The sequence below is a fragment of the Electrona antarctica genome (genome assembly GCF_951216825.1).
Source record: "Electrona antarctica genome assembly, chromosome: 9".
Taxonomy (NCBI): Eukaryota; Metazoa; Chordata; class Actinopteri; order Myctophiformes; family Myctophidae; genus Electrona; species Electrona antarctica.
In genome coordinates this window covers 16,025,156-16,043,969 of record NC_136790.1, presented here as the reverse complement: position 1 = coordinate 16,043,969, position 18,814 = coordinate 16,025,156, and the positions used below count along the sequence as shown (strand labels likewise).

Below are 18,814 nucleotides of genomic sequence, written 5' to 3'. Positions count from 1 at the left end.
ATACTGAGGACAGACATGACTGGAGACACAGGAAAGTGTATGAGCACACCAGAAGGTCTGGGGAGAAGTGTATTTGGAGAGTTGTTACTCGAGATTCCGAAACCTGCTACCTCATTAGTAGAGGCAGTGCAGGACTCCATCTTTTACTAAATATGTTTGGTTGAAGCCTCAGGGCATATGTAATTTGTTCCATCTGGTAAATGATATTCAGGTTTTTAATAGAAACCAACCAGATATGTTATCTGGTTGGTTTCTATTAAAAACCTGATTTATTTGGTTACCTCGAAAAGTCTTTAATTTCCTAATGCATGTCGAGCTGATTACGTTTTCACACCTTTTGGCCAAAAGGGGTATGTATGCCTCAACAACGCACATGAAGCACAGAACTGATTATCTGTTCATAAGTCAACCTCTTCCCAAACCCTCTTTTCTTTTCTTTTAAATGTCACTTTTTGTTAACCACTTGCATCCCCGCATCCATAGGCCTACTCTGGGGGGAACATTAGCCAAAAATATAGTAGATCTAGCTTGTAGATCGATCTAATATGTCTGGAAAAGAGATCTGGTGTAGGTTGGAAAAAGTTATTGTGAGCGTTTTTTTATTGCAACAAACGATGGAAACGATTGCCGTCCCATTCCCTAATCATGACAGATAACTAGCTGGCCATGCAAAGAAAACACGGATATCTCTTCTGAATATGAATGAACTGACTTGAACAGATGAACATAAATGGCAATAAAATATAAGAGAGGGGGAGGGGGAAGATCTAATTAGCACAAATATCCTTTTGTCAATTGAATATATGAATACGAGCTAAAATGTATGAGTTCTGGTTCCTGTAATATCTGGGACATAATTTCATTATGTCTGAGCAGTTTCGTTGTAACTATAGACATTAGACAGCCTTAATTGTCAATTAGATGCCCGAGTTCTGTTGTGAGAGAGAGAGAGAGAGAGAGAGAGAGAGAGAGAGAGAGAGAGAGAGAGAGAGAGAGAGAGAGAGAGAGAGAGAGAGAGAGAGAGAGAGAGAGAGAGAGAGAGAGAGAGAGAGAGAGGGGGGGGAGGATAACAAACGGAACACAACCAACCTAAAGACTATCTCCCCCGAGAGATCTCGGTACATAGAAGTTGATTCATTGGAGATTCTGACTTTCTTTTGATTGTATTGTTGCTTTGGCAAAGTATGTTTTCTCATGCCAATTTGAATTTAATTAAAATTGAGAGAAAGAGAGAGAACGGGGAATAGGAGAAAATGGGAGAGAAATGAAGGACTGCAATTAAGTGAGTGTGTGCGTGTGTGTGTGTGTGCGCGTGCGTGCGTGCGCGCTGTGCGCGCATCTGTGTATTTATTTATAGAGTCCCAGAGAGAGAGAGAGAGAGAGAGAGAAAGAGAGAGAGTGCCATTAGTTCTCGCAGGTAGTGAACCTGGCGACAAATACTGTACTTGTCACATGATGGTGGCCTGCATCACGCCTCACATGTTCAGCCTCATTAGGATCAGCTGTGCACACACACACACACACACACACACACACGCACGCACGCACGCACGCACGCACGCACGCACGCACACGCACACGCACACGCACACGCACACGCACAGTGAAACAGCCGGTGTTCATTTCACTCTGACAGTGTGAATATGGACCCAAGGGGACACGTTTTTACACTCTCAGAGTTCAATGGACTCTGAGGATGTTACTGTGCAGTCAGTGTTTACAGTGACATTATATCCAGTGGTGGGAAAAGTACTCGCATTACTTACTGAAGTAAAAGTATCAATAGTCAATACTGCAATGTGGAAATACTTGAGTGAAAGTGGCATCAAAATGTACTTAAAGTACGAAGTACTCATTATGCACAATATGTCTCATTTCACAAGTTTTCAAATGTCGTAAGATGTGTAAAAATAAAATATATATATTTTGAATAGAAATAGCAGATCTACAAGCTCACAATGCATCGCAGCACGACGCATTGTGAGCTGGTAGATCGGCTATTATCAAATGGGCGAAATGTACAGTATATGCAGTAGGGCTGAAGTGGGCAATCAAAATCTACAAAGTCCCAGAGATAGAGATGCCATTAAATGGAGGTCCTCATAGACTAATACATGTCAAACATGGGGGTCCTTGAAATTAAACGGGTTGAGAATCACTGCTAGAGCCGTAAAAATCTCTCTAATGGGGGTCCCTGGCGTATCGTTTCAAATGGAGGGGGGGGGGGGGGGGCGTCCACGGGCTGATGGGTATCATTTTGGGGGTCCTTGACATGAAAAGGTTTGGGAACCACTGTCCTACACCATGCTGCAATCACCTAGCTTTTTGCAACATCTTTTTCCCCACGGCTATCCGGCTCCTCAATGCTGCTGGTGTCCCCCCCCCCCCCCCTGACCCCCTCCTGTCCTCCCTCCATCCCCACTCAGAGGGAATATGGACTGACTTGTGCTGTCTGACCTGAACACTTGAACTCTCTGCACTTTATATATGTTGTTTTTGCACCGTCTTGTCCTGTTTTGCACTTGTCCTAATGTATACTTGTAACTGCACTCTGCTGTTCCACAAAACCAAATTCCTAACATCCCATGACATTCCTAATGTCATGGCAATAAAGGCTTCTGATTCTGAATTTATGACCTAGAACCCCCTGAAGCTCTGAACATTCACATCATTGATGCAGCATGCCACCATCATGTCACAACTCGCCAGCCTCACTAACTGAACCAATCACTGCATGGGAAGAATTATTTGGTAGATTAGTGCATTCCTATGTGTTTCATATACAGATATCAGCAAATACGCGACTAAAACATGTCTATTGTCTTTTTTTTCTTTGTGTTTGTATGTTTTATTTTTTTACTGTCAATCTATCTACCGTATAAATGTCTCTGTACGTACGTCTGTAATCCACGTAACTCGAGAACCGTTTGTCCCACCGACTTCAAATTCGACACACGCGTTCCACACCGGTCAGAGCCACAATGTGTTGCAACGTTTACAGCACACCATTTTTGTTTTTGCAGCATGTTCTTTTGAGATGTAGTGGAGTAGAAGTAAAAGTATTGAAAATTGGAAATACTCAAGTAAAGTAAAAGTACCTCAAAATTGTACTTAAGTACAGTACTCGAGTAAAAGTACTTAGTTACTTTACACCACTGGGTATTGATAATATTAACACCCACCAGCAACAGCTGGCCTTCCAGCCATGCAGGGTCCCACGCAGGTGGACGCAAAATCAAATCAACATCAATGAGAGGGACTACTACTACACACAAGGAAAGAGGCTGGATGGACCTCCAGGTCTCCACCATTCTCCGTTAGCCTTATCTGGCTTAGTACCGGTCATTAAGAGAAAGGACTTCCACGGAAAACCCCTGACCTCACGTCACGGCGCAGCAGCCATTCTCAGGAACATCATTATAGACGGGGACTGCCCCGTAGTAAAGCTACCAGCTATCACTATAGTTCACTTTGTTGTGGCTTATTTCATTAATTACGCAGCCAGCTGCACTCGGAAGAGGATCAAGTTATTATTTTGTTCAGGATCAACGCACTGCTGCCCGCCGGGGTTGTCTGGAGTTTGTTTGGTATAGATTTATCTCTCCACACATGGACTCTCCCGCTTGAGTTGTAAATGAAGAAGCGCAGATGACAGGATTCAGGTTTACTGATATAGCTTTTGTGTGTTTGTTTACTGCAGTCTTTTTGTGTACTCTTTCTCTCCATTTGTTCTCGCTATTTGTGGAGCTGTGGCTATGAGCTGCTGAGAGGGGGGGGGGGGGCTGCTATTCATGCCCAATAGGGTATGCGTGTGACATCATCGTCATACCCGGAAGTTATGCGGGAACGCCTATTGAGTGTCTCTGGCCTCTACAGTACATCCAAACAGAAGAGTCCTATATCTGATTGGCATTAAACGACGCTAAATGACGTTAAACTCACTTTGCCACTCGATTTGCCACTCACTTTATGCATGCGTATACCCTCTCTATACATGCTCAAACGTTAAGTCCCCGACATCAGACAGAACGAGGCAAGCCGATATGCTGCCTCAGATTGTGTGTAATTCGAGGCTTTGCTTAATCCAACGTGTCTATTGTGTCAGACATGGTGCCTGACACAGCCTGCATGGAGACTGGAGACTGGAGGTGATCTTGTGTTAATTGAACTCTGTTGTTGAGTGTTCGTCCACAGAGGCGCTTTCAGGTGTAGGGTTCTATATCAAGTTCAGGTAATTGTTTCACAGACTACCACCACGACTCCTGAAGGGACTGAAGGGCTCCCCTGTATGCACTGCTAGAAAAAGAGTGACTGGACGCTTTGCGAATATCCATTTAAAGCAGTGGTTCCCAAACTTTTTTAGCTCAAGACCCAAAATAAAAATTTGACGATCTATACAAGCTCATAACACGTCGCTTTGCGCCGCGTTATTGACTGCCAAGAGTTAAATGAACACTGGAAAAGAACACTCCTGCACTCATGCATCATCAGACCGTGACAGTGAAACAGAACCTTGCATTTTGCCTGCATGCCTTTCCTCCATCTCGCTACAGTGTACTCCTTTCCTCCATCTCGCTACAGTGTACTCCATCGGTCAAAGAGAGCATTCTGCTCAGGCGTCAGCTGCACAGAGATGGAGGTGAAATGATATTTCACACTTCCTCTCCTCTATAGGTAGGAGAATAGCTGTCCTTGAGATGATCTTCAGAGGAGAGTGAACACTGCATGTGCTATAATAGAATGCTGTTCTTTTCACCCAGACAGGCAGTGGTTCCCAGACCCTTTTAGCTCATGACCCAAAAAAGAAAATTAGACGTTTGCCCAAACGGGACCCAAACTAGTGAAAATAGCAGATCGACAGATTTTCACTACTGCTTTGTTTTCTAATTTATGGAATTTCTTTCCATAAATGGTACAGTAGGTACGTTTCAAATGTCACGTTTCAAATGTTTCAAATGTTATGTTTCAATTGTTATGTTTCATATGTTTCAAATGTTATGTTTCAAATGTCACTACGCTGTAAAATGGTACATTTATATAGCACCTTTATCCAAGGCGCTTTACATAGATTGTGCATTACATTCACCCATTCACACACACATTCATACACCGATGGCAGCGGAAACCATGCAAGGCACCAACTAGCACATCGGGAGCAATTAGGGGTTCAGAGTCTTGCTCAAGGACACTTCGACACTAACTCTGGGGGAGCCCGGGTTTGAACTGGCAACCTTACGGTTACCATCCAGGCACTCTACCCCTGAGCCACTGCCGCCCTGTCTCTCTGTCCTCTTCTACAGTACATCACACAGCATGACCAGCGGGTGTCATGTCTTAAGGTGTGGTGCAGCTGTATCGACAGCTAAAGCCATTGTGCTGAAGCCAAACAAGCTCTGAATCTTTTTAAATAAGGTGCCCATTGTAATTATGTCACTGCAGTGCAGGATTTGCTTACAAGTCTGTGCGACGTGTACACGATACACGATGGAGTTGGACGCTTACGTTAACAATGCATTGGCCATCCTTTTGTTCCTCTGTCAGTGACTGCTGATGACAAGTAGGTTAATGCCTGTGTAATACCTTTTGGTGTGTAAGAAATTAAGGGGGCAGCGCTGCCAGACGCCTTACGTCAGTCATTCGATGGACATGTTGTTCCCCTGGGGTGGATTGTGTGGCACGCTGATGAACTAAAGAGTTAGTATATTCGCTATCAGATTGCGGAATAATTATTGCATTCTTCAATCACGCTTGTCACTCAGTCCCACAAAGTGGTGGAAAGTAACTAAGTACATTTCCTTAAGTACTGTACTTAAGTAAATGTACTTAATTTTGAGGTATTTGTACTTTACTGGAGTACGTATTTCCTAATTTCAGTAGGCCTACTTTTACTTCTACTCCATTACATCTCTGATCCGAATTGTACTTTTACTCCACTACTGTACATTTATTTGAAAACTTTAGTTATTAGTTACTTTGTAGATTTTGCTTATAGGCTATTACAAAACATACATTAACCACTTCAGCCCTATGCACATTTCGGACATTTGAAAATAGCCGATCTACAAGCTCACAATGCGTCGAGTGTGACACGTTGTCAGCTTGTAGATCTGCTATTTTCAAAAGATGCTTATACATTTAAAAACTTGAAATGGGATGTCGTCGTGAGTACTTTCTACTTTTGGTACTTTAAGTACATTTTGATGCCAATACTTTCGTACTTTTACTAAAGTAAATTTTTAATTTTGAACTTTTACCTGCAACAGAGTAGTTCTACATTGCAGTATCGATACTTTTAAAACAAGTAAAACAATTGAGTACTTTTTTCCACCACTGTGGGCTATATCGGCCTGACGCTAACGGATAATCGATCATGGCGTGTTGTACAGTGCAAACAACATGCAGCTTCAGTTTCCATTGTCTGACTCTCTGGAAACTTGCGTTTCACTGCAGGGCTTACGGCGGCTGACTGCCTGCCTGCCACGCTCCCATACTGTGCCATGTCTGCTTGAATGATGGTTCCTCTCCACGCTGACACGCTGCGTCTGAATAATGAATGAGGGTCTTCCGCGAAGTAGCCGCCTCCTCATCGGCCCCTCACGCTTGACCTCTGACCTGTTTAAATGATCTCTATACAGCCACACAGGTGCACGTGCATCCATGAGTAAGATTATAGGAGTTTTGTGCATGTACTGTATATTGTATATGCATGTATACATGACGTGTGTGTTTATGTATCTTTGTGCATGCATGTGTATGTATGTGTACTGTCTCTGGAACGCTCTCCCTCAAGATGTCAGACATGCAAACTCCTTTTTAAGTCGAGGCTAAAAAGACATATTTTTTCTATGCACTATACGGTTCCACCTCGTTTTAATCTGTATGATCCATAGCTATGCACATTTGACCATGTTTTACTATGTTTTTTATCGCTACAGTATATGTGACCAGGTCTGGCAAATAGGCCCTCATCTCGACCAGAGTAATTTTTCAGTTTTTTACAGATAATTAAAGTACAGAATGTAAGCTTTCATATGATGTATCATTCATGGAATATATTTGAAGGAGATATGACCATTTTAAAATGATTGTGCCGTTTTACCCAAAGCTGAGAAAATCCCCTTTGAATGTTCACAACATTTCAACACCTATAGATGTTGTGTCTTTGACTTGTTTTTTGATGTATTACTGCTGTAAAGTGCACAGAGACCCCTCGGGGTGATTTTGTACTATAAATAAAATGAACTGAAACTGTGTAGTGTAGGGTTTATAGTCCCAGCTGGCCAAGGTGATAAGCTAATGGAGCCTACTAGAATCACCTCTGTCCATGGAAACCCTTGGGCAAACAGAACAGGCTCTGGAGAGCCCGACTTATCGACTTCCGCCTGCACCTAAATGGGTCAAACTTCATCTACAGTAGCACACTATAGTTTACACAGTCATCCTCACCTCGGGTAAAACACCTAAATGAGAATATAGCACACAGTGTCGAAGTGTCCTTGAGCAAGACGCTGAACCCTTAATGGCTCCCGATGTGCAGGTTGGTGCCTTGCATGGTTTCCTCTCTTTCGGTCAGCCTCTGTGTCTCTTTCAATCAGGCTCTGTTCTCTCTCTCTGTGTCCCCCCCCCTCTCCCTCTCTTTCCAGGGCCGGATTAACACCTCTGAGGGCCCCTGGGCACTGAAGCTCGAAGGGCTGTTTTGGAGCCGTTTTGGGGCAGTTTTATGCCGTTATATTGGCCTATTTCCGGTCGCCTACCCCCCCCCCCCCCCCCCCCCCCAGAGTGACAGCCAATTTAGCGCATTGTTGCTGCTTTACACACAATTGCACTTTTCAGCTGCCCTTCTCACCAACAATAAAACACTAATCTTTTTAGACACCATTTATTTCATTCGGATTAGATTCTTTTTTTTGAGGGGGCCCTGGTGCCCATGAAGGGCCCCTGGGCACGTGCCCAAAGTGCCCATATGGTAGATCCGGCCCTGTCTCTTTCCCTCCCCCCTCTCTCGCCGATCGAGCATTGGTCTCTGGTGTTGTGAGCTTACAGATCTACTGTTTTTCATGAATGTTCAGAATAGGGACACTATAGGTTTAGAGGGGGTTAAAGTCCATTTCATTAAATACAGAGGAGAACATTATAGCTCCGCCTCAACATTTCCAACAGCTGTGATTGTTTCTGAGACAAGTCTTTGAAGTCGTGGAAAAATCATTCAGGCTTAGCAAATATATGACACTGTATGGAACACACACTGGCTACAACACAAACAATTTAATCCCCGTCTCTGCGGCTTCACAGACAGGCAGATTCTCTTCATCGATTGGCAATTCCTCTGTGATGGGATTTTCCCTCTGTGAGTTTCCACCCCACGTGCTCCCACACATTGAGTATCAAAGACATGACATGATGAATCAATAATGCAAATGTGCAACTGGTGGAGAAATGGAACTTCAACACAATTCATAATCAAAGTCTGGCATGATGATATATATATTTGCCCTATTTGTCTGCCCCAACTAACAACTAAGAACGTATGATAATGGGACACCGAAGAGGCAAGATGTCAAGCTAAAAGAGTCTTATAGAGAGATGACTTCCGCACACCCGGTAGGTAATTTGGAGCAGGTGCGATGATGACGAGGCATATACAATGTGGAAAGGAGGGACACCCGCACACCGCCACTTGCTGCGTTCAGAGCATTTTAATAAAGCAACGTTTCCCCAGCAAGTGGTGGTGTGCAGGTGTCCCTCCTTTCCACAAGCTAAAAGAGTCTAAAAACAAAGAGAGAGAATAAAGTGTACCCGTCCTATCTGCGTAACGTTAACGGTCTCCTGTGTAGACCCATTTGGTGATAAATATGGCCACTGAATTCGGTCGGGAAGCAAAGGAATTGTCTGCCATATAATATACAGTAGATCAGGGATGGGCAACTTTGACGATGGAGAGGGCCACTATATTTCCACTCTCACTCCCTAGGGCCATATATTACTGTCGTAATCTACAAGCGATCTACTAATTTAGACTGAAGTAATTAAAGCGGGTCATGTTTGCATGTTGTGGAATTGTAACAGCTGAAACCAATATTATATCAGTATTCTGACATTAACCTGAGGGCCGCATTAAGTGAAGGTGGGGGCCGCATGTGGCCCCCGGGCCGCCAGTTGCCCACCCCTGCAGTAGATGTATAACCATTCAAAACACATGCAGCTAAACACAACAGTGCAGTTACTGTCACCCAGCAACAACCTAAAAAACAACAACTCCCAAATACACCCGGATGGATCGTCACAGCCCACGTTGTTACCACATACTGTACCCAAACCAGGCCCAGAGAATCTGTCCTATATTATCCACTTTTCGAGGCACACTGTGTAGCTGAAATTAACAATAGCATGTGATGTGACTATAACACCTCCCCTGTGAGGAAGGGGAGAGGGGGGATCCTTGGAAAACGTGCACAATTTTAGTCAATATGCCAATACCCCCCTTGTGTACATAGTCACTGTTACTGCCAATACCATACTGGGTCTTGGGAAGGGTTCAGACAAACACCTGTCCCCTGCGATACACATGGAGTCAGACACATGGAGTCAGACACATGGAGTCAGCAGCCGCTTGTCCTCACCTGACTGTAAGGAGGGGGGGTGGGGGGCTGTAACACTGGCGGAGGGACACACATTCCTCTCTGAGTTCCATTCCCTGCTGAACAGGCACTCTGGCCAATCCGTAGGAGTCACTCTAGAGACGGAGAACGCCATTCCCGTGCCAACTTTCTTTCTTTCACTTGCGAAAATTGCCAATTGTGCTCATTGGAGTGCCCGGGAAAGGCAGAGGGAGGCCCTGTAGAGTTATCGAACCCCCACTGTCCACGGTGGTGGGCTGGAAATGTACCCGCGCATCACCCAAGGAACGTAATGATTATTGAAAGGAAGGTTCGTGAGTCACGTGACTGGACGCCGGGGATGCGCCATGACGCTCATGGATGGCACATCTCACACCGGAAGTTTGGTGAAATACATGGCAGTGGATGGACCAGCTCTTGAACAAACACCATTTATGAACGATTGCGACCTTTGTAAACAGAAGCGATTATTTTACAATGATCTCAATCATTCCGAAATAGTGCTTGTTCATATGCTCGTCCACTCCGCTCCATGTATTCCACCAGAGTTTCGGGAGCAGTTTTGCCACTGAGTGTGACGAATCTGCCGGCCTGAATTGCAGCCGGGTAGAAAAAATGACGTTGGCGACCTTTCCTCATTAGCTTCCTTGGCACCACCCGAATGCCCTCAGAAGCTGCACGTCTTATTATAATCTGTCTCATACTATGAATATGCGTTCTCTGTTCTCATAAACTTAAATGTTCTCTCCGTCGCCAACTGAACTTGACAAGAGCATTCTTCACAAGTCTTATCAAAGAGCGATTTGATTTGGAAAAGATAAAGTTTGAATTGAGAGGGAGTGAAGATAGATTTTACCAGACATGGCAACCCTTCATTGACTATTTCAATAGGTGCACGCTAACCCCTCCTACACAATAGATAACATAATCAAAAATTGGAAAGGAAAAAAGTGTTTTTTCTTTTTTTTCCCCCTCTCATTTAAAAAGAAAAATGTCGTGTTGGGAAAGTTTGAGAGCAAGAGTGTCTGTCCTGTTGTCTTTATTTTGTTTGTCTGTTCACATTTGTCACTGTTTAACTGTTTTTTGTTTTTTCTTGTTTATCACATTTATGTACCTTTTTTTATGTATTGTATTTGGAACATTTACACTACCTGTCGCTATTATTTTTTTCATTTTATGTCACTTAATTACTCATTATCTGTCAATGATATTCTGAAGTCTCTGATAGTCACCGTTAGTCGGCTTGGTGTGTCAGGGCCTTTAGGCTCAGTCTTCATTTGTTTGTCATTGATTTCTTAAAACAACTCAGTTGCCAGAACATGCAGTACAGTATACACAGTGGACCACTCTATTCTGACAACGCACTGAGCCACATGGCCAACGATGCTGATCACAGACCATCCCCAAAGATTTTGTTACGCATCCGGCTTTGTCGAGCCGCGTCTACACAAACACAACTGAGGGTGATAATTGGCACTGCACATAATCCTACAGGCTGGGGCGGCACCTGTCAGCAGGGAGTGTTGTGCGTGAGGAGTGGGGCTCCTCAATGCTAGTCAGGATACAGAGATGTGTGTGGGGAGGAACTGGCATAACGACTATAAATTGGGGAGAAAATTTGACAAAAAGCTAAATCATAGCCACATTCACTTTTCTAATTGCTAGATAATACATTTAAATGTTGTTGTGAGCCCGTAGATTAAAGTATAAACTGGGGTTAAAGTGATAAACCTGAATCCTCATTTTGCCCTAGGCACATCTGGAACCCCCGCAGAGACCCCACTTTGAGGACCAGTTGTGTAGAGAGCAATTTCAAACATCAGATCAAAGCACAGTATGCACAGTATCCAGTTTAAAAAAGATCTGGAAAGACTTGAGGCAGTCAGCAGCTGTCTCCCCCTCACAGGGGCAGACATACTGTATATACCAGCCATTCACTGTACAGTACTGAGTGTTTATTTCACACTGAGAGTGAGTTAACACTGAGAGTGAGTTAATTTAAGACTCATGATTTACAGCGTATCAAGACAAAAGAGCTAACCGCCAGTAAAACAACAACAACCAAAGATGGAGTGGTGTTCCAGTCAGAGAACTCTTGCTGTTAAGACCGGAATGAAATTTACTGCATGAAAGAGTGATGGTTACAGTATTGTCTGAAACAGAGCCCGCGGAAAGTGTGTCACATCCCGTGACCTCCTTGAGGTTACGGGAACTCCTTGAGGTAACTTAGTGGCACTTGTTCAGCCTATCACTCACCTATGCAGTATAGCCTTGCAGTGTCTCTATTGTCGGGGCATGGAAACTATAGGGGCTATTAATATTTACTATTCTCTGCCTATCGGAACGTAACTCGGACGGCGCTGAGTCGGCTCTGGTGGCCGTCGCAACACTCGGCACGGCGACTCGCTCGGCTAGCGCCTCGCTCGGCGGTGCCTCACGTGGCTCAAGGCCACCAGAGACGTCATGGACACAAAAAGCAAACGCTCCCATAGTTTCACTTCCGGATTTCCCAGTATGTTGATTATCACGTACTGGGGGTATTTCTAAGGTGCTGATCACGAACATTCTCTTGATTAAGGGGTGATAACATCCGAAGCGGGTGGTGCCAGCGTTAAATCAGCCTAGCTTTACAACTTTATAACTTTTCCGCTTTTACCACTTGAACACTATAGCATCCCTATTCTAATATTGTGTGAGAATGGCAGATCTACTGTATACATGCTCACAAATTGTCGTAATGCTTTTGGGTGAAGAGATTTGCAAAAAGAACCGCGCCAAGTGTAGGGCCCGGGGAACTGAATTTCAACCCTGGCTGGTGTACTCTGACTGACACTGCCAATAACGTTCATTGAAGCAGACACGAGGTGCCACCATCTTTATTGTAGTTTGGACATCATTGCACTTATCTACTCTCCGTTGGGAGAGGGAGACAACTGAAATAAAACGTAAAGATTGTGGGCTCCATTTTCATCACCGCTAAACCCCTTATCCCTAAACTTCTTTGCCTTTTTTTTTTTTTTTACTATTTTCAAAAAAAATTGAATAGTTAAAATGGCCAGTCTACAAGTTCACAAAGTGTCAATGTAGATTGGCTAGTTGAACTATTCAATAATGTTTTTCAAAATAGAGTTCTATCCGATTGCATTAAACAATGTGAAACGATGTTAAACTCACTTTGCCACTTGACTTGCCACTCACTTTATGCAAGCTCATACCCTCTATTCACTGAACCTTTTGTAAAAAAAATTACATTTGCAATGAAAACTGAGCGACATCACAAGCTGTATAGAACTATATTTTACAGCTCATGGTGACTCTAAAGGCAGTCTGCCAGGACACTGCCTGCCAGGATGCTGATAATCCCTGTGAGAGTGAACTGTGGCCTATAGAGAATTTAACAACAGAGTCATGCTGAGAGATGGCTGTATCATCATCACACATGAGTTCTATATTTACTATAGCGTCTTCTCACGTTGGGCCCACCTACCATGTACAGCATGTCCTACAGTTGTATTGCTGTGGCAAGGGTTTGTACTTTCAGGGATTAATTCATAATCTCCAATCTTTTGCCTGTCCATCCAGGTGTCTTTGTGTTGCTGCGATAAATAATTTAGGGGGCAGAAAGCTGTTGGAAGTGCCAAAGAGACAAAGAGGGTCCTCAACTACGAGCGAGCACAACAAATGTAACACGGTCTCAAGCAGAAGACAGACTATCAAGGGCTGTGCACGGTGTCCTTCACTGTACTGCTCTGACTATGAGGAATGGCTTGTCTCAGAGAGCCTATGTGTATTTTGGGGAGGCCATAACTCCAGAGCACACAGCTCGAGGTGACATCTGGAAGACTATAGATATTCTGGATTGCACCTTCCCTCCCTGCCACGACGCCAAGCGTTATTAATGTGCAATTAAAAATGCATCAACGCTGAAAAATAAATGAGGTGGAATCTGTGTTTTGGAAGCGCCTTTTCCGGCTTGACCCGCGGCGGGCCAGCCCTATCTACGCAACTGACTGACTGACTGACTGACTGACTGACTGACTGACTGATGAAATTACAACACTTTATCCACAGTTGGCCTAACAACAAACAACATTAGCAATCACAGTAGATCAATCGTCCCTCCAAGCTATAGGGACACATTTTCACAAAGTTTGTTAACAATATTTGGTGATTGGCAGAGTGTCTTTGCTTCATGAATGTTTGATTAGATATATTTGACAAAACAAAAACAGGCAATACACTGTGACAGATATTAATTGAAAATGTCAAGGATATAACAGAGAATGCTTATTTCCATTGGGCAGCCATAAATGGTAAATGGTGCATTTATATAATGTCTTTATCCAAGGTGCTTTGCATAGATTATGCCATTACATTCACCCATTCACACACACATTCACCGATGGCAGCGGAAACCATGCAAGGCACCAACCAGCACATCAGGAGCAATTAGGGGTTCAGTGTCTTGCTCAATGACACTTCGACACTAACTCTATATAGAGTCTAGATTTCTTAAAACGGTCGAGATAATAATTATCTCGCCCGGTCGAGATAAAATATATTTTGTTACCAGGGCCATTTAGGGGCTCCGTACAATACACTGTGACAGATAGATATTAATTGAAAATGTCAAGGATATAACAGAGAATGTTTATTTCCATTGGGCAGCCATATGGTTTTCCTATATAGTTCGAGCTTCAGAAAACAACATTGACCAACCTTAATTAAAGATGGAGTGCCGTGATTTTTTTTCACCCTAAAACATGATTATCAAGTATTATTATTATATAAGGAGGACGATTTTTTTCAAAAGTGTACAGTATTTGTTAAAATGTCGTTTTTATGTGGACACCCCCACCAGTTAATTAAGTATGCCTGGTTTGCCTGGTGGGTGGTGATCCCATAGATATATATAAGAAAGCTAGATGGCTCACCCGCGCTCTGGCTAATGGAGCGGCCATCTTACCTCGGGGCCACATAACATTGTGTCTATGGGGCATGTACTTTTAAATAACCACAACTTGCTCAATTTTCAACCGATTTTCAAACGGTTTGGTTTGTTATAAACGTCAGAGACGCCTGCATACTTATATGCTTTTATACGACGTTCATATAAAAAAACAAAATTCCAACCCGTTTGTAAATCCGTCAAGATTTGAGCGAGTTATGACTGTTTCTGTTTGAGCTGCCATAGAACATACTGTACTGTAGCCCCGAAGTAAGATGGCCGCCGGGTGAACTACGTCAGAGATTCCGCTATTGAGCCATCTAGACTTTATATATCTATGGGTGATCCACCTGAACTGAAGCCACACCCACAGTTGTATGATAAAGGGGGAGGGGTTAGGGGACGGGATGATATAGCTTTTTTCATTGGCACATTTGACTGTCATGGTTTCAGCCTCCAGGAAGAAACCCGAAATACAAAGGGAAGACATCATTGCACATAACAACCACACCAAGAGGTCTAATGAAGTACTGTCACCTCATAAACAGAATACAAAAACCACAGCACTACATCTTTAAACATGGCTGTCATATTTCTACTGTTCTCGTATCCATATTTCACATGGAAAGACACAGTAGGCTGGTCTATCAACATATCTATCTATCTATCTATCTATCTATCTATCTATCTATCTATCTATCTATCTGTCTGTCTGTCTGTCTGTCTGTCTGTCTGTCTGTCTGTCTGTCTGTCTGTCTGTCTGTCTGTCTGTCTGATTTGAAGTCATTTTCAACATTCAATAGAATACCGTACTGTAAAGTATAAGAAAGCACTGTCAATGTTTTATTCATGTTTCCCATAACTCTCTTCGCCCACATCATTATGACAGGGCAAATCATTCTAGAGCATACTGTATGCAATTCCACAGGGAAGGAAGGGCTCCTGCATCTCCTGCATCTCTACATATATGTTTGCACATGTAAAAATGACAAATACATTGTCATGCACAGTACACGGTATAGCTATGGTGTAACAGTATATTCTGAAGGTATATCATTTAAAATTGGACCTGAAAAAGTTATTGAAACTATATGCAAAGGTGAGACAGAAGAATATTCATGTATTCCCTCTAGAGATTCCTTAACAGACTGCTGGCTTTTGGGACTCCCCAAACAGCTGTTATGTACTGTAGGGGCGGCGGTGGTGGCTCAGGGGTAGAGTGGCTGGATGGTAACCGCAAGGTTGCCAGTTCGAACCCGGGCTCCCCCAGAGTTAGTGTCGAAGTGTCCTTGAGCAAGACACTGAACCCCTATATTGCTCCTGATGTGCTGGTTGGTGCCTTTCATGGTTTCTGCCGCAATCGGTGTATTAATGTGTGTGTGAATGGGTGAATGTAATGCAATCTATGTAAAGTGCCTTGGATAAAGGCGCTCTATAAATGCACAATTTACTATTTAATATAATGCAATGTAGCGACTATTGAGTACAGCCTATTATTCATTCAAATTTCATATCGACCTGCAGTCAAACTTAACATGTATCATGTGCATGTCCATTGATCCAGCCCTAATTGGAAGAATGATGAATATACAAGACAATAAATGAGACCAATAACCTCTCCTCTTATAGGCCAGAGACCACCACACTATAAACAACCTCTCCTCTTATAGGCCAGAGACCACCACACTATAAACACACTATAAACACACTACTAGAAGTAACAAATGGAGGCACTGCATGCATACATAATGAGAATCCTCTTGTCTACTCTTCATCTTGGTGCCCCATGCAGGTTTTTCATTGATTCCTCAAGCAGCCCATGCAGCACACATCACAATCCCTTTGATATTTGTTCTGGTATAGCTATAATAGGCCTATACATACATCTAAGGCAAACGATTAAAGTAGATTGCTTTTCCAAGTTGTAACTTGTATTTCTCTATGGGGCTTTGGTGCTGAGCGCTGACCCCCAATATCTCTCTCTCTCTCGCACGCACACGCACGCATGCTCGTGCGCGCACGCATGCACACACACACACACACACACACACACACACACACACCCACACACACACACACACACACACACACACACACACACACACTCACTCACTCACTCACTCACTCACTCACTCACTCACTCTCTTTAAAGTGACATATTATACATATATAACATATATTATACATATATATATATAACATATATAACCCTGACATATATCACCAGGGTTCAGATCAAACCATTATTATGGTTGACCCCCCCCATCCCTCACCCCCCATATCCCCAAATGAGTGGATAAAGCCCAGCATGTTGAAGTGAGTGAGAGTTTACCTTGGCAGCAAACGACGAGCTTGGCTTCTCCAGGAGATCCCAAAGTCTTCTCCTCTTATCGGAACAACATCCCACTTCAAATTCGTCGCCCTCTCTGTTCCTCAGACTCTCGACCTCTCGCTTCAGTTCTTCGTTCATCTGCTCCTTCTTCTGGTGGTACCTGGCCTGGCAGCAGGACTCCAGGTAGATCTCGTCGATGCCCCAGAAGTCCAGCTCCTGGCTGAAGGACAGGGCGCACATCTCCTCCATCATGTGCAGCTTCCCCGTGCGGTAGAAGTTCAGGATGGACGTGAACGCGCCGGGGTGCCTGTCGAAGAAGTATTCGTTGTTGTCCAGGCTGTAGTCGTCGCATATCTCTATGACCGAGTCGTGCGTGTTGCACTCTCGCAGCTTGCCGAGCCTCGTGCGCGGCAACCGGTCGAGAGTTCTCCACAGAACTTCGTGGAGGAGGCCGCCGACGTTGAGCCGCACGCGGCGCGACTGCGACTTGCTCCGGATGATGTCCACCGCCTCCGGAGGCACCGTGGTGGCGAACGCGAGAGGGGGGCGAGACACCTCTTTACTCATCTTTCTTCAGTCAGTCAGCAGTGCACGTATATTCCGTCCACTTCAAAAGACTTGAAGAAACATGCAGTCAGTGCTAGGTTAAGAAGAAAACATTGTCCGACGACCGCATCTAGGGTCCGTCCTTTCTTGTGGCTGTAATAAAAAAGAGCAACAATCATTGTTTAGTGCAATAAAAATGGGTTGTAACCGGTACCTGTGTTCTACAGTAGACTACATCCCGTGTGATTCTCTCTCTCTATCTCTCTTTCTCTCTCACACACACACACACACGCACGCACACGCGCACGCGCGTACACACGTCAGGTGGTTTTATCCACTCATCAAATAGCCAGATAGATATTTTAATCAGCTTTAAGGCGGATAACCGCTTCCTAGTATATCTGACAAGGGTGTGGTGGTTAAGCCAAAGGCAATGATAAACTCGACTTCACTTCACTTCACGGGTGCGCTGTCCAGTGCTGAAACGCCTATCTGTCACTGTCTCGAAACGATCACGATTGTCGCTGTCCAACTCTTTTTGCTGCTGAAATGCTCCAACTTTGAGTGGGGCAATGAATGATCAGTAGCAATTCACTGTTCTGGAACAGTCTGTCTCCCGAGATGACAGGCTAATAGCCCTATACTAACACCGATTAGCCGGTGATTCACATAATAAAAGATGGCTATAGTTACCATTTCAATATACGTTCTGACATATAAGTGCGATATAAACCACAGTTTGTATAACATGGCAACTAATCTATAGGCCTACAATAATAAGATAATTTTCAGTCGGCTAATATTGAGATCGATATATATAGCAGTTCCTTTTCCAAATTAAATCAGGAAAAAGTCTGAATTAAATCACTCCGCAGAAACGTTTATATACTATAATTTCATGTGAGATATATTACATTAAATATGAATAGGGCTATAACAAACAGGAACTCTCTCAAGTCGCAACACACTGAAAGATGGAGAGTCTATATCTAAAACGAAGTTACCAGACGGAGCAGCAAATCCTTAAAAACTCGCGAAAATCCAATAAAAGCATCGGGGATACTTACATGTTTGCAGTGCACTATATATTCCGATTCAAGAAAAACACATCAATCTCCCAAATGTTTGTTTACGCGTGAACGAACGCACAAAAACTTGTTACGCCTGTACAGTTCTCCCTCCGCCGGTCTGTTGTTGAAAGCTGCTGTGACACATCGCATGTTTTAATAATGATTGACAGTAGGCTACTGTACACACGCTCCTCAAGACACGGTGCGCGTCCCATCTAGGCTACCCTGCTGCTCTGCTCCTGCCTGAGGCGGCATATCAACTCAACAAGTCGTTTTTAACAGAGTATGGTGGCCGTTTGTT

The 18,814-nt window shown here is 43.8% G+C and overlaps 1 protein-coding gene across 1 annotated transcript in view; it reads right to left on the bottom strand.

Moving 5' to 3' along the window:
• Positions 1 to 18,570, bottom strand: part of LOC306929437 (potassium voltage-gated channel subfamily B member 1-like) — a 57,595-nt gene extending 39,025 nt beyond the window's left edge. The window contains exons 1-2 of the mRNA XM_079509974.1: positions 18,511 to 18,570; positions 16,898 to 17,596 (exon numbers count right to left, since the gene is read on the bottom strand). Of these exons, the coding sequence (XP_079366100.1) occupies positions 16,898 to 17,464 (567 nt within the window). The 5' untranslated portion in view covers positions 17,465 to 17,596; positions 18,511 to 18,570. The remainder of the gene's footprint in view (positions 1 to 16,897; positions 17,597 to 18,510) is intronic.
• Positions 18,571 to 18,814: the final 244 nt, after the last annotated feature.